The sequence below is a fragment of the Macrobrachium nipponense genome, chromosome 9 (genome assembly GCF_015104395.2).
Source record: "Macrobrachium nipponense isolate FS-2020 chromosome 9, ASM1510439v2, whole genome shotgun sequence".
NCBI classification, from domain to species: domain Eukaryota; kingdom Metazoa; phylum Arthropoda; class Malacostraca; order Decapoda; family Palaemonidae; genus Macrobrachium; species Macrobrachium nipponense.
This window is the reverse complement of record NC_061110.1, coordinates 62,112,199-62,129,310: the sequence shown is the minus strand read 5'-3', so window position 1 is coordinate 62,129,310 and position 17,112 is coordinate 62,112,199. Positions and strand designations below refer to the sequence as shown.

The 17,112-nt window shown below is 44.1% G+C and overlaps 2 protein-coding genes across 2 annotated transcripts in view; both read right to left on the bottom strand.

Moving 5' to 3' along the window:
* LOC135217935 (DNA-directed RNA polymerase II subunit RPB4-like) overlaps nt 1–17,112 on the bottom strand; it is a 139,353-nt gene that overhangs the window by 97,843 nt on the left and 24,398 nt on the right. The window lies entirely within an intron of this gene.
* LOC135218584 (transcriptional adapter 2-alpha-like) lies at nt 1,934–7,558 on the bottom strand. Its single transcript, XM_064254996.1, has 3 exons — nt 7,510–7,558; nt 6,043–6,120; nt 1,934–5,808 (listed from the first exon to the last, which is right to left on the bottom strand). Exons 1-3 carry the CDS (start codon nt 7,556–7,558, stop codon nt 4,451–4,453), a joined length of 1,485 nt encoding a protein of 494 aa, XP_064111066.1. The 3' UTR covers nt 1,934–4,450.

Here is a 17,112-nt window from a genome sequence, read left to right as displayed (position 1 = left end):
TAATATACAAAACACCAATAAATACAGATATATAAAAACTTGTAATAAATATAAAACTAAATATAAAATCAATGCAGAATACTCACTCGTAATCCTGACTCTTAGTTCTATTCTTGTTTTCTCCCTCCTCCATTGAAGTCTTGCATTTTTTTCCTCTCGACATGACGAGGTACAGGTGGAGGAGGGAGACGCGCGCCCTTACTGCTGACGGGCTGCCGCGCCCTCCAGTGTCCCTTGGGTCAGCGCATACTAATATATGACCGCAGTGTGGTACTTGTGGTCACACTCCCCGTACTTGCATTACAGTGCTACCTGGCAGGTGCAACAGATATACTGGGTATCTCTTCTTATGCCATTCATAGGCACACCCAGCAACGTTTCTGGCTGCGCCCTTCTAGGAGCTCCAGTGTGTGATCCCCGTGGCTGCAGCCGACACACAGGGTCCACTATCCGACGGGAAGTTGGAATCTGAGAGCGGGTGGCATCACGAAGGGCGGCGGCAGCAGTGGCAGGAGCAGGACGACTGAGGTTGGCCCTCCTATCATCTGCCCTTTCCTCTAGGGGCAGATCTGGAGCTCGGGGCAAGGGGGCGGTGATAGAAGGCCACTCATCAGGACGGAAGTTTATGAGGGCATTCCCAGCCACCTCAAGGAACTGCATGTGGGACAACCTCGGGGGGTCGGAATTGTACCCACAGTAGAGGATGTAGGCATTCTGGAGGGCCAACTGAAGTGTGTATTTGAGGAGCTTCTGTGTCCACCTCCTGGTTCTCCTGGCAAAGGGATAATAGTACTGGATGAGTTGATCTAAGAGATCAACTCCTCCCATGTGCCTGTTGTAGTACCCAATGACAGTAGGCCACTGGACACGAAACTCCTCATACATAACTCGGCCCTGCCGACGTGTCTTCTTCCGCTGCACGACCTCTTCTTGGACGGGCTCATGACTCCTCGTAATCATGGGCACGAGTCGGACGCCCTTCCAACAGATGACGAAGACATCTCCCTTCCGCCGCCACTCTGTCTCTCCTCTTGCCAGATGTTGTGTCTGGCTAGTGAACCTCTTGAGGACATTCAGGGCCCCACACACAAACCAAAGAGTACCACTGACCTGCACACCTGCTTCATACAGTTCCTGGGCCAGGGATACTGAGTTATAATAATGATCCATAAACAGTTGGTATCCCTGGTAACGGAAACGATCCACAAGACCGAAGACAGTGTTTCGCAGCGTGGAGAAGACTCCAGTATATACCAAGAAGTCCACGACGTATCCAGTGTTGGACTCCGTAATAAAAAATAACTTTACACCATATTTCTTTGGCTTCTTGGGGTTGTACATTTTTATGCTAAGACGACCTTTGTAAGGTATCATCTTCTCATCCAAAGAAAGGTTCTTGCCAGGAACCATGAGAAACTGACACCGTTCACGAATGTAATCCAACACTGGGCGGACTAAGATGAGGCGATCAGGGTTATTCTGGGGTATGGCCCTTTGGTTGAAGGCGTTGAAATACCTGTCCAACGCCAGGAAACTATCACGGGCCATAATGCCAGGCACATTGACATCGGCAGCAGGCATCATTCCAAAAAAAATTTGGAGCCCCAAAAAATGTGCCATGTTAGTGAGGTTGCAGCCCCACCAGCTATACGACGACGTCGTCCGCACTTCGTCACGGCCGTACCAAGCATAGTCCATCGTCTCTGCTACCAGGTATTCCAGCAATTCCCGCATCAGGAACATGTTAGGTGGGGTGGGGTCCTCCGACCACCCCTCGCCACTTTTGGACGTACGGCCTTCACCTAGGCTGGCACAACGTTGCGGTGCTCTGGCACGGTTTCGCACTCAAACACCCCCCTCCCACCCCCCACTGGCCCATCTCCCTTGCTTTTGCCCCCGCTCTCTGTTTCGTCTCCAACAACAAAACCCAACAACTCCTCCTCCTCAGACTCCCCCTCATATGCACTAAAACCACTAAATTCAAGCACATTTTCAGCCTGTGACTCCCGTACGGACATTGGGGGCAAATATTCATCATCACTCATCACTAGAGGACCAACTGCCATCAAAATGAGGACTTGCGACCTGCTCTCGATCGAGTTCCAACAAGTATTTGTCAATGTCCTTTTGTTGGAGGCCTCCAAAATGTCTAAGAATGCCCCTTAGGACACCCCGATGCTTCCTAGGGGTTGTAAAAGGCACACGATGTAGTCCTCTGACACTTTCGGCCACATGGGGCCGCACAATACGCCGTTGGGAAGCTGGGTTATCTTGGGTGCTTGGTCCCTCTCCAGCATCCAAGTCCAAAACATGCCTCACACGATCCCTACCGATAGGCAAAACACGCCTTTCGCACTCCAGACGACGTTGGGACATCTCTATGTACGTCTTGTACCACCACAAATACTTAAACACTCGCAAAAGTTCGGCAAAACACGAATGCGGCAAGAGATCGCTCTTGGACGACAAGTCGCTGATGCTTGCTGGTGCAAGAAGAATGCAACTCGCGCATGAGTGGCTGGATAACGCTTGTAAACAAAACAAAAGCTTGATCCGTGAACTCCCAGCATCCCTCAAGGTGCGTGATTCAAAATTTTTTGCCAAGTAGGCCTATAACTATTTTTCCGCAAATATTAAAAAAAACTTTTTCAGTCGACACACAATTTTATAATACGTCCAATCGGCGTTTAAGGGTTAAGCACCCGACAGACAATTTTAGTCACCGTATAATACGTCCAATAGGCGTTTAAGGGTTAAAATAGTCAGAATGTTGATGCTAAAAAGTGACTGCGAATAGCAGCTAAGTAAGGATATTCTCCCACTTACCTCCTTAACTATCAATTAATTACATTGTTACTAGGTTTAAACAACCAATAAATAGCTTGGACTGAAGAATACTCCTACACAAAGGCAATGATTTATACATTAGAACCTCAGTTTTCGTACGCCTCTCATTTCGTATGTTTCGGTCAATGTAGACTTTTTTCTACGAAATTTTATCTCAAGTTATTGTATATATCCTCGGTTTTCGTATATACTCGGAAACAACTCCATCCGGGGCCCAATGTGTGACTGGGCCCAGTATCAAGTGCCCAAACAAAGCATCCCATCTTCTGTCATGACCCATGCTGCTTTTGTGTTCGTTGTTTTTGTGTTTTTTGTGCTTTTTCATTGGAGTGCAACTGCTAAATAAGCCATCATGGGACCAAAGAAAGTTCCAAGTGCTAGCCCTTGTGTAAAAAAAGGCAAGAAACACAATAGAATTTAAGAAAGAACTCATAGCAAAGTGTTGGAGGAAGTTGCATGCTGATCTCAGTGAGAAAATGCTTATAACAAGCACTGCTGTTAGAGAATTTAAGGCCAGCAGAGGCTGGTTTGAAAAATTCAGAAAACAAATGGGCATACATAATGTGCCTACTTCAAGAATTAAGGACATGTTTGCACAGTGGAATGTTAGAAATTTTGTGGGGAATTATCATCCCAACGAAGAAGTTGTAATCCATGTCTCCAAACATGTTTAATAACAATGTCGTGTTTAATTTTAAGCGAATGTTAAAGAAACGCCAGAAACAAATGTCTCTGGACAGTTTTGTTGTGCGACAGGGGTCCAGAAACTCAAGCTGGTCCTAGTACCCGTAAAAAATGAAGAGAAGCCCAGATAGGTCCTTGATACCTAAAGTCCTTGTGGAGGTAGATTCCCTCTCCAAACAATAAACTCTCCTCCTCCCTCTCCATTTTCCATACCCTAAAAAGTGTTTTACATAAGGAAAGAGTGATGTTAAACGTTCATTTATTCATTTCATTAGTTACATATATTTATTTCTCATTGTTTTCTGAATGTAAAACTGTTTATTCCCTATAAAATGTATTCTTTGTTAATATTTTTGGGGGTCTGGAACGCATTAATTGTATTTACATTATTCCTTATGGGATTTATTGTTTTGGTTTTCGTATGTTTTGGTTTTGCGGGAGGTTCTGAAACAGATTAGTATGTACGAAAACAGAGGTTCCACTGTATTTCAGTATAAACAAAAAACCTCCATTTAATACTGGAATATAAATAATTGCCTTTGTGTAGGATTATTCTCCAGCTCAAGCTCTTTATGGAATATAAACATAGCACTCCATTTCTCACCTAATAACACAAAAATTACCTACAAGAGAATGTTCTGTAATCCCTACCATACAACTGTGGCTGGATAAGCCACTTGATTTTTACATAATAAACAAAATATACATTTGTAGACAAAGTTTATCTTTGCTCTACGTATATATCATCTTTAAACAATAAGTTGTATGCATTTCCAAGAGCTAAAATTGAAAACATGAAACACATTAGCAAATTATACATTTCTAACAGGAAAAAAGGACAAACTTTTTTCACATATCTAATGTTAATTAACATAAAACTAACATAATAGCTATGTATTGAAATGTATACAGAACAAGACTATTTTCTTTTAGGAGCATGAATAAACCCAAATGACATAAGGTGATCATATATTTTCCTGATTTTATTAACATCTATTTTGAGGAGAGTTCGTGCTTGTGCCAAGCGTAATCCATTATTTCGTCTACATTCGTCAATAAATATGCCTTTGAATCTCATGAAATCCTCAGGTAGAAGACGTGTTTCTGAGGCAATTTCTTTTTCTCTATCACTAAGACTGTCATACCCAGGCATGCCCATAATATTCAGGGGAACACTGACTCTCCTGGATGAACTGGGAATAGTCAATCCAAATGAAGCAACATTTTTATGGGATACAACATCCCAAACAGTTTTGTCACCAATACTGTGGGGAATGACAAGATTCCGACGTTCTTTCATGTTAACTTCCCTTCTTTTCTTCAAGGTTTCATATGTCATGATACCATTTTGTTTTGTTATGCCATTAAATCTATACTCCAAGAGTTCAACAATATGCCTTTTCAATTCCATTTCGCACTTTAAACTTTCTAGCAACAGGTCCATTTCCACAAAGTCGAAAAGTCTGTAAAACCTTGGAAGAGAATCTGCAAAAGCTGCTTTCAAATATGGCTTGTATCGATTCAAATGATATGTTGACTTGTTCATTGCAATGAGGCCATGATTTCGAATAAGTTTTTTCCTTTGAAATCTTTCACCAAGTTTTCTACGATACTTATCCAACAAACACATTTGCAACTCTATACCCAACGAAGGTTTTGGATCATCTTCGAAGAGTTTTAGGTCTAAATCTTGAATTTCCAATTCTGCATTATGGTCAAATTCCACCTCAAAATCACTCCTTGCAGCATTATATCCTGCCATATCACGAAAAAATATTGTACCTGGTATTGGTCTTGGTGGATCATCACTACCTCCCTTGTATGTTATTGGTTGTGGGAACACAATGTTCTCATTCTGCTCTTCTAAAAGTGGAAACTCTGGATGGGGATCTTCTACATAGAACTTCAAATAATGCTCACGACACTCTTCTGGGGATTTCTTTTGCATCCTATTACTAACATCTACCCAATTTCCAAAACCACATTCAATTACAGAATTAATTAATCTAAGTTCCTCTTTAGCTTGCCAACCTGAACTGAAAACGTTGAAATCATTTTTAACGATTATGTACTTATGGTTATTTTTATGTGAACTAAACTCAACTCCTTTAGCAAAACAAGGCACACAAATAATGGTTGGCATATCTTTCAAATCTTGGCATTGTGCACACTGAATATAAGGCTCCTTTGTAAGAGATTTGCAATGACCACATATTATCTGATCATCATCCAGTAAACTGCCAATCTCAACTCTTGCGTTAGAAAAGACATCCATACCTGCAAAATGGCAAAGGGGACTCTTTTAAACACATTTCAATATCTAAGAATTAACAACTTCAAAAATTATTTCGTACAGGGTGTCCCCAAGTTATGGCAGCAATGACTTATGGCGTTCCAATCTTACAGTGCTTTTTCAAATACATTTATCAAGAGTATCTATCTAGTTATAGGGCTTACAAGAATAGGTACCTAGTTACAGAACTTACGGCGCCTTTATTAGCACAGACTTACGGCATGCTGCTGGAATGGAACCCCGGCCATAAGTCAGGGACTGCCTGTACGTAATGCTGCCTGAAAAAATCTTATCAACTGCAATAAATACAGTAAAATGTTATTTTCATAATAAAATAAATTTTTGAACTCACTGTAGATAGATAGATAGATAGATGATAGAATAGATAGATAGATAGATGATATTAGTAGATGATAGATAGATAGATAGATAGATAGATAGATAGATGATAAAATATATTATATATATATCTATATATATTTATATATATATAATATATAATGTTCATATATATATATATATATAATCTATATATATTATATAAAAATATATATTATATATATATATATAATATAATATATATATTATATATATATATTATATAATATATTTATATATATATTATATATCTATATATATATATATCTCATAATATATATCTATATATATATATATATATATATATATATATATATATATATAATATATATATATATATATATATATATATTGTTATATATATATATATATATATATTTATATATATATATATATATATATATATATATATATATATATATCTATATATATATCATATATATCTATATATATATATATATATATATATAAATATATATATATATATATATATATATCTATATATATATATATATATATATATTATATATATATATATATATATATATATATATTATATATAGATATATGTATATATGTAATATTATTATATATATAATATATATATATAATATAATATATTTAATATATATATTAGTATATATATATAATAATTAATAATTAATATATTATATATATATATATTATTATATATAATATATATATATTATATATATTATATATACATATATATATATATATATATATAATGTATATATAATATATATATATATATATATATATATATATATATATATATATATATATATATAATATATATATATTTAGCGTCAGCTATATATATAACTACCAGGTGAGTTAGATGATTAAAAATGGAATTTTTATAACACAATGAAATTTTATTGCATCCTTACCAAACAATTACACAGCTGTAGGTTCCCTACGAATGGCAGACAATAGATTCAAAACTTCCGCGGTGGCTCCGGCATCGCTGATGTAGGTGACGTCATCTCCCTCCACTCGAGGGAGCTACAGGTACAACTGTCCAGGTAACATCAATTCGTTCTGCCCAGCCATCCACCTGTGGGGAGGAGGGAGAGCTTTAATTAATAATTGTTCGGTAAGTATGCAATAAAATTTCATTTTATTATAAAAAATCCATTTTTATTGCAGTGTTTTCCTGAACAATTATACAGCTGATTACCCATTGCAAGGATGGGGGACTGTCGATGTATGCTTAATTCAAAAATAACATATGACTCTTGAAAAAAGACACAAAAGCACTGTTAGTGCCTGTTGTACCTTACCTTGTAAGAGAGCTACTGCAGGAGAATACTGCCTCTGGTCATTGCTCATCTTATGCAGTAGAAGGCTTGGAGTATGACCAATGAGTGCCTCTACATTGAGTGGAATAGCTTTGTAGCCATGGTGTTCACTGTTGACTCAACAAAGATTCAACAAAATATGACAATTTGTCGAAAATTGCATTTTTCCTAACTATACAAACCTGAGGTCCTTTAACAATAGGAAGTAGCTAGCGGCAGCTGGAACGGTCGTAAGCTTCGAACAAGGGGAGAACGGTAGTTAACTGCTTGTCCGACGCGCGACTGGGAGGTAAACAAATCACTTTTGCTTTTGCCCCATGCAAAATACACAGAGTGAGGGGTGGCATGAGGAGGGCCTATATGTAAAGGACCTCAGGTTTGTATAGTTAGGAAAAATGCAATTTTCGACAAATTGTCATTTGTTCCTATACGTAATACAAACCATCGGTCCTTTAACAATAGGAAGACTCACTTCTTGGTGGGAGGAATCCGAGTCTTTTGATGAACAGACTGGTGTTCGTCCATCCCTGGAATGCCTCCCTGGTCGTAAGAGCGAGGGAGGGATCCAAGCCTCTGTCCGATTGATCGGGGTGTGCACCGCAGGATCAATGGTCAGACCTCTGGGCCGAGTACTAAGAGAGAGGCAAGCGTATCTCTTCGTACCAGCAAGCAAGAACTTGTTCCTGTTTGCAAGAGGCAACATAAAGTATGGGTTTGTCTCAAGCTGCCATCCACTTCCTCCCCCTTGTTGGAGGAAGTGGTGGATATACGCTCCTATCCCTAGTGAAAGGGATAGGATGGGGCTCTGTTGAGTAGCTCACCTGCATCTCGTCCTTATCCAGCAGGGTGACGACCGTGTCCCTCTACTCACAGGTCGAGGGGAAGAAAAAGATGGGAAGAGGAGCCAGTCACACTCTCATTCACTCATCCATTCTTACGGTCACACCAGGACTCGATGCTGTTCAGCCTGCGAGGGTCTGGGTTCGCTACACAACGTGTTGAGCAGCCACCACGGGTCCCAAGGAAAAAGATCCAAGGACCTGTGGGCAATATCCCAAAGGTAGAAGGAGGTGCCTGTGGTCTGGTTGGACCAGACCCCTGCCTTCAATACCTGCGCCACGGAGAAGTTCTTGCGGACAAAGCAGCATCTCCTTCGCATCGAAGGCGATGAAGTCCATTAGGGAGGGGATTGTGAAGGACTCGAACCGATCGTCAGGGACCGAAGGGTTCTGAGTCTTCGCTACGAAGTTCGGTACAAAATCAAGCGTCACGGATCCCATCCCCTGGATGCTTGACTTCGCAGGAAAAGTCATGCAGTTTACTCAGAGGAAAAGAAGGGAATAGTCGCATGACCTATCCCTCTTCTCGACTTCGGTGATGTCCAGTACCCATACTGGTCTGTCCGTTTGCCACGAAGAGTCTCGCATCCTCCTATCCCCATGCAGCGAAGTTCTCGGTAGTGGATAGGACACCGACACTCCATGGTGGGTGTCGATGGTATGGGTACTGTGACAAGCTATTAAGACGAAGTAACGATTGCTCTGTAACAACCGAACTAAGTCCACAGCGTAGTTCGTAACTGACTCGGGCACTCTGACAGCTGCCGACTGACTGGTTCGGTATCGGAAGTGAGGCAAGTTGTCCAAGCATCCGAGTAAGTCACGTGACCTTCGCCTTTAAAAGGGTTATGCCGAGAGACCAAACAAAATAATGTATTTGTTTGTCACCAATGCCGGACGGCGAGGTGATGATTCTCTTAAGGCATGTGCCCAACAGGCGAAAGTCAATTGCCTTCTAGAGACCGAGGTCCCTGAAGGCAAGACATTCTCATAGTTGTTGAATCTCAGCTAAGGAGAAACAAAACTATGTGCCGTTGAAGATGAAGGTAGATATTGAATGCAACCTACGTCTTCACAGACGAATCGAGAGAAGGATTCTCAAGATTCAGAACCTGTGATTACAAATGACTGAAAACGCTAACCGCTATTTCATTGCTGTCCGGTGAGGAGACGTCGTTGCAATGAAAGCGGGGCGCTTTTCAGTAATGAAAACACAGGGGAGAGCCGCCTGAAGAACTGCTTCTCATGGGCTGAACATTTGGAAGTAGAGCTGTCATGTCGGAGAGTAGGCGATGTCTTCTGACATATCTGTTAATTCGGGGTGAACAATGAACAATTGCACACCTACGAATACGAGATATTTTGAAGACAAACTCAGATGTCTGCAAAATCATTCGCATTATCGCCAGGTTGCGATGCCGCGGTGAGACTAGTACAGACTTCTGGTTACCGTTGCGGTCAAAACAGAAAGATGAAATAGAGTTCCCAAGAGATATCTCTGTTGAAAATTCTCGCAATGTCGAACGTACCCCCCCGTTACCCCCCTCCCCCCCCCCCCCCTCGGAATGGAATCGAGCGTCACAGTCACAGCAGTAGATGGTCCTTCATTATTGCGAGAATCCCCGTTAAATAGAGACCTAAGTCCATGATTGTTGGGCAGAGATACGGTTCGGTAGTCAATCAAAGCAGGGGAGAGAGAGACATAACTGACCATGCATTTCGGGAGGCCCAGCTGATACTGAGCTGCTATCAGGCAGTTCAATACGCAGTAGCTGAGCTCTCGCTGACTCGTCATCCTGAGTTGCCAGGTAATCCATTCATTCCACGAAAGAATGCGTTCGGCTAGAACTACCGAGCATAACAGATATGCTCGAGCACTTATATTTAGGCGAAACTAATTTCGGTAAATACAAAAACTGAAATGGTGTTGTCGTAACAAAACCATAAGTATAAAAAATTGAAACTGGAAACTCCTGGGGGGTTGCAGGCAACCCCGAGTTGCAGTTCAATTAGAATACTTCTCGTCTAAGTCGCAATCCGTAGAGTAACTAGGATATGCGCCTACCCCTCGGACAATTCAACTGCTTAGCAGAATCATGTCGCGAGGTTAATATACGTAGTATATTTGTAGGATTTTGAACAACGATCTCCATCCTAAATTCTTTTCCTTCAAGAAAACAAAATAAGGATTGGAGATCGACCACCTTCGATCTCTATCAAAGAGAGTGAAGGAGAAGTCTTCCTCGAAGGAAAGCTTCAATGGTGAACAGAATACCATTGACGATAGTTCAAGCCAAACTGGATGTTCCCGTCTGTTCTTCTCTATTCCAGGTTGGTCGCCTACTATGAGATACTCTTCTTTTAGCAGCAGTCTTCTTCCCAATGCTAGAAATTCCAGGAATTCGAGCATAGGCGAGGTTCCCGATTATCGCGTAACAATTATCGGGGATTCTCGTCTCGCTCACTTTGGACTGTGGTCTCGCTTAAGTGTTTGGAGATCGAAAAAAATCTCGAACACTCTGAATGCGCTAGAAATTCCGTAGAATTCTAAGCACTCTGCGAAACCCCCTCGAATTCGTCAAACGATATTGGCTGGTGGTCCTCTCGATTCCCGTAGAAATTGAGGATGGGGCAGGATCCCTCCTCAACGACTGGGGCTTACGTCAGGTAGGACCCGAAGGTCCCCCCGGAAGCGCAGTCCCCAACGTGGGATCCTACAGAGAAATCTCTGTAGGATCCCTCCCATTTCCCTCGTAGCCGTAAGGAAAGAGGGAATGGGGGAGGAATTGGATACTCGCTCGCCTTCCCACTGGAACTAGCAGTTGGAGAAGAGTAGGAGCAGCCATCGCCTTGCGGCGATGGCCTCTCAGAGTCTGGGAAAACGTATCGTCAGGAGAAAACGTTTTCCCGAGGAGGGTTACGAACTCTCACTGTAGGTAAGGGTCTGCCGCCACTGTGAACGTCGTCTGGGTGGGGCTGATCGACACTTGACAGGAGAGAGCCGATACCGTCCTCCAACTCATTCTAGTCCTCATCGAGGTCGAAACCTCTCAGGAGGACCAAAGGGGTATTTAAATACGGTGTCCGAAGACACGTAGAAATGCCGCTGTCGCAGTAGAGGAGGTGGAAGTAGCTTGTTCGACCGGCCAGATCTGAGAGAGCCTTCTTATCCGGAGACGAGAGACTCTGGTTCAAGACAGAATCGGCAAGCTCTGATCGCGGCAGGCCCACCGTCGGTTTGGGTTCCCTCTCGGGCCCCAAAACGACTCGAGCCGAGACATGGGCTCTGCTGGTGGGAGCGGCGATCCTTCCCCGAGGTCGTTGCGCTGACAAATCAGCGCCATAACCTCGACAAAGTTCCTCTGGATCTCGGAAGTCATAGCATCTTGCAGAGTAGGACCGTCAAGCCCCTCGAACAAGAGCATTCCGAGAACCTCCCCCTTAAGGAGGAGGAACTGCGATAGACCCCTCTCGGTTTCCTCCTGCCACTTGCGCGTACGTCCTGGTCGGTCCGAAGATCGTACCTGGTACTTACGGCGTCGTGACGGGATCGTGCGGGGCATGCCCCTCACGATCACCCCACTGTGCCTCGCTCTTCCTGGTGCAAATCGAGGAAGTTGCAGGCACGGGAGAGGAAGACATGATGCTCCTCTTTCGCTCACTGGCAGAACCAGCGGGCTTGGAGGGCTGGACCGAGAACAGCGGCCCCGATCTCGTGTGCAGAGGAGCTGCTGCTGGTCCCCCTATCCGCCCGGTCCCTGTGGGAGCGGCGGTCAGGAGACCTGCAGAGACCACTGTCGCGGTGAGACCGGTGCGTGTACTCGCGGCGCGTCATACCGCTGGTACCAGCCGAGGCTGGCACCAATGATCGGGAGGGGGGAACCTCTTCCCAGCCTCAGCCCGTGGCTGGTCAGACAGTCACGTCTACCAGGGTTAACAGCTGGTCGCTGCGAGAGCGGCCGCTGGCCTGGCGAGAGTCACATGAGCGGCTCTCACCAGCTTCTGCTCTGTGCCACGGTCTTGGCGCTGAGCGAACTCTGGCGCCAAAATTTGGCTATACCCTCTCCCGCGGGAGATCGTATACTCGGAACTTCTCGCGAACGAGAGACCGAGCCGGAACCTGGCGTAGCGGCAGCGCCGCAAACACCAGGCGAGGAAGTACCGGTGGTAGTCGGTACGCCTCTGGTCCCCGTCTTCTTCCTTGCGGAAGGGGAGACGGGCCCTGTTCCCTAAAGAGCAGGAGGACCGGCAGAAGAACCCCCTGTCCCACAGGAGTGGAACGAGCCCTTAGAAGTTCCCGAAGGAGCCTTCTTAGGGGGGAAACCCGGGTTACCAGCTGGTCGCTGCAAGAGCGGCCGCTGACCTGGCGAGAGTCACCTGAGCGGCTCTCACCAGCCTTCTGCTCCGTGCCGCGGTCTTGGCACCGAGCGAACTCTGGCGCCGAAACTTTGGCTGCACGGTCTCCCGAGGGAGAGCGTATACTCGGGATCTCTCGCGAACGAGAGACCGAGCCGGAACCTGGCGTAGCGGCATCGCCGCTAGCACCAGGCGAGGAAGTACCAGTGCTAACCGGTACTCCTCTGGTCCCCGTCTATCTCTTCCTTACGGAAGGGGAGACGGGCCCCGCTCCCGAAGGAGCAAGAGGACCAGCAGAAGGACCCCCTGTCCCACCGGGGTGGGACGGGCCCTTAGAAGTTCCCGAAGGAGACTTCTTAGGGGGGAAGGCAGTCTTCTTCTTCTTCGGCTTATGGGCCTTAGAAGTCGAAGGGGAAGAGGCAGCAGCAGACGATGAAGACGAAGATGACACCTTCCTCTTCTTCTTCCTCTTCCTCGTCAGCTCACGCAGGACAGTCGTCAGGTCCTCCATCCAGGTCGGAGTCGGGGCTATTGCCGAAGCAACACGGCCCGACTGCACCTGTCTGGAAGGACCTAGGACTGGGGAAGACACACCGTGGGCAGGACCAGCATGGACAGGTCAGAACCAGGAGGAAGCCCAGGTACAGCAACCAGCAGGCGTAGACAGAGACCCAGAAGGACAGCCAGCCAGCAGCGGGAACCACATCAGCGGCAGGTACGGCAGGCCCACCCATCGCTTCGTAGAATCATCGGCAGCCAGCGGGAACCTGGGTACTGGCGGCCAGTCCAGGAGAGAGCTGCTGGAACAGCGAAAGTCTGGGGCAGGCAACACGAAGAAAACAGACGGCGGCGGCATACCCCCCCTCGGTACGGCAGCGACCGGCCCTAGTAGCGACAGACGGCGTCACCGACACAGCATGGGGAGTGTAGACCAGGCGGGGGGGAGCAGCATAAGCGGCCGTGGAGGTAGTAGTGGAGACCGCCCCAGACCTCGCTAGACGCTGCAGCAGCCAGTGGATGCTAGGCACGCCCTGCCGCCGCAGTGGTCCATACCTGTCCAAGGTCGTCTCCCACGGACGTAGCACCTGTGGTAGCACAGACAGATTAGTAAGAGGGGTTCCCTCACGCACGAGGGGGAGACATGCCCCACCCCGAACGCAAGGAAGACCCCAAATACAAAATACAACGAGGAAGCTGAGCGGGGGGGCAGGAAAGAAGACGAAGAATCGGATAACAAGGGAGTCGCGGGAGAGCTTTCCGACGACTTCCTGGCAGACCTTCGCTTCCCCTACCCCCGCACAGCAGTGAAAAGTAATATGAAAATGAAACAGAATACTGCACTTGCGATTCACTTCATAGAACTTAAAGGGGAAAAGATCAATTCCCCGGTAAGAGAGGAAACTTGATTCATAATAATATGATGCTATCATAAAATATATATGAAAATGAAACAGAATACTGCACTTGCGATTTGACTTTCACAGAAAATAAATCGTAAGGATCAATTCCCGGGTAAGAGCGGAAATTGATCCAAAATTAAAATTGATGCAATTAAATAAATGAAAATGAAAAGAATACTGCAATTGCGAATCCACTTTCAATGCATTCTATTCATACAAAATAAGAGGCTCGTGCCGAGCGCATTCACGCTCTCGGCAACGAACGCACAGGGCAAAAATATAATGAAAAGAGTACTTACATTTTTCAATTACACACTTTCGCCCAAAATACATGACTCGGCGCGAGCACGCCCGCCCTCGGCACCGAGACATAATTCAAGGGTATCAATTTCATGAAAAGAGCGGAAATCGCCGCATCTACGGCGATAGCTCCATGTTGGCTCATAATTAAGTAATGAAAATGAAAACAGTGTACTTACAGTTTCATTTTCAAGTCAAAACAAAACCAATAGTAGAAAACACAATATAAACAAAGCATACGACGATGAAGCGGGCACGAGAGCGATGACGAAACACGTCCTTCACACCCGCGGCCGAAAGCAAAAGTGAGTTTGTTTTTACCTCCCAGTCGCCAGTCGGCCAAGCAGTTAACTACCGTTCTCCCCACCTTGTTCGAAGCTTACGACCGTTCCAGGCTGACCGCTAGCCTATTTCCCTTTATTGTTAAAGGACCGATTGGTTTTGTATTTACGGTATCGGAACAAAATCATCGTTGCCACATTAGTGGAGGGCTTCACATATACGACCGATTTTGTTATTGTTATAAAACTGGTTTCCCATGAATTCCTGTTATCATAGTAATGCAATTAATGATAAAATTGCTTTTGTTAATTTGTTAATGTATATATAAGTTACAATTCCAATATTAGCCTAATTTTCACCAATTTCAACGTTTTTCGTTGTGTGTCATTATACCCAGTTTGGAGGGTCAACACATACCGAATGGCAACAGAGAGAGAGAGGAGAGAAGAGAGAGAAGAGAGAGAGAGATGCGAGAAAGGAAGGCGAAGGAACGAAGAAGAAAAGGGGTGGTGGTGGAGGTGGGGGGGAGAGGTAGGTGGGAGCTTTTTTTACGCATGTTCGTATTCCAATTTCGGGATAATTGGAGTTTTTTTTGTCCTGTTGGTACCAAGGGACAAGTGTCCCGTTATTCTTTACGATTAGGTGATTCACGATACCCTTATTTAAATTACGGCACTGGGTTGTAATGCACTATAGCAAAATCTCGTTCTGATAAGAGTGGTTCGTTTACAGGAATAGGTTTATTGCCCAAAAACGTGCTTGCACTGTCGCTGGAAACCCGTAGTAGGTATGCTGGCTTAGTTGTCAATTCAAGTTTTTTTGTAATAAGGTATTTTTTTAAGTGTATTTTTTCTCAATCAAAAACACAGTGCCCCTCCAATGCTAACTTTCCTCTTTAACGACTTTCTGGTTCATTTGGCAAATTCGGCCCCATAATTTTTCTTATGGTGCGAAAAACAGAGGACCCAGGGACCGAAAAAGCGATTGCATCACACTACCGCGATAATCCGGCAAGTAAAACATCTTCATATATCCAAAAGTAAATAATAAAAGATGTATATGCGCATTACCGATTATAAACAATTTACATGAATAGCTGATAATCTGCATGAATAACTGGTAAACTGTTCTGCAAGAAATTGAGTAAAAGGCAATTATTTACAAATGAGGTACTAAAGCCCAATGGATGGTCGTGAACGTCATAATACCGGACTTAAACGAACGTTCTAATTCCAAAAAAATAATTACTTAAATTTTAGTCAGAAAGCTAGTTTCACTTTTTCAATCTAACGAAATATTTTTGCAAATTTAATCATCATAAATATTGTAAAATAATTGATGTTTTACTTATTTAATTTTAAAAAACTTATCCAAAGTGCACGCTTCGTCGTCGTCTTCTTACCAAAAACAGTTTGTTTTAACTAACAAACCAAGAAACCGGTTAGGGGACCGTGGTTCCGATTGTTGTGATGAAAGTGCCCCAGGCGTTTCTGTTGGGTTTGCAAGTGGGGTGTGCGGATTTATCACAGGATAAAGCAAAACTCCGTTAAACAACATCGAGATGGCGTCCAATCTTCTAAATATTTCGAGTTGTAAGTAAAAATGATTGAAATCCGTTGTTTGGTTGAGGTTTGGGACTGCCTTGTACCACCAAGTTACACTTACTCTGTTAAAATCTTAAAAATTTGGCCTTAACTTCTAAACTTTGGATAAAAAAATTACTAACTTCAAAGGAAAAGGAGATAGAGGTCGTTTAGCTCCGTTTCTCATCAAAACAACAAGTCGCGACTGATGGCCATCTCCAATGTCAGGAACGCGTTATAAATTGTACTTTTTTTCTTTTTTGGGGGTTTGGGAGCGCTTACAGTTTAGTTTGCCCACGGGTTTTTCATCTGCCTAAGGAAATCGGGGGGAAATCAATAACCAAAGATGGCGGGACGGTTTTGTTTTGGGCGCAAAAGGTTTGAAAAAACATGCGTATTGTTCCAGAAAAAACCCTAAAACCTATAAAAAACGGTTAATGGGGGACCCTTTTTGGGAAGCGGGTTTTTTTGGGGGTTTTTGGGGGGTGTGGGGGGAAGAAAACAAACGGAGTTTTTGGTTAAAAGTTAATGAAAACGGTTAAGGGGGGGTGGAACCTATTGGGGAAAACCCGGGGTTTGTTTTATGGGTGGGGGTGGGGGGAGACACAGACGGACGTCAAATGAACCACGAAAAACATCACGAAAACCCTAGCAGACGAAACCGCGTGGGCAACTAAACTGTTAGGAGGCCCGCGTAACAAACTAAAATGGTTAGGAGATCCCGTTCCCCGTTGTTTTGTTAGGCTAACCAAACGACTACCAATGAAGCAACGAAAAACCACCACGAAACCCTAGCAGACGAAACCAATGGCCCAACTAAACTTG

What these genes read in the sequence shown, in the direction of transcription:
- LOC135218584 (XM_064254996.1), bottom strand. Translation starts at nt 7,558, where the DNA reads ATGAGCAATGACCAGAGGCAGTATTCTCCTGCAGTAGCTCTCTTACAA. An exon ending in TGCAGTAGCTCTCTTACAAG is followed by an intron (nt 6,121 to 7,509) that starts GTAAGGTACAAC and finishes TATTTATTGCAG; the next exon opens with TTGATAAGATTTTTTCAGGC. An exon ending in TTCCATTCCAGCAGCATGCC is followed by an intron (nt 5,809 to 6,042) that starts GTAAGTCTGTGC and finishes GCCATTTTGCAG; the next exon opens with GTATGGATGTCTTTTCTAAC.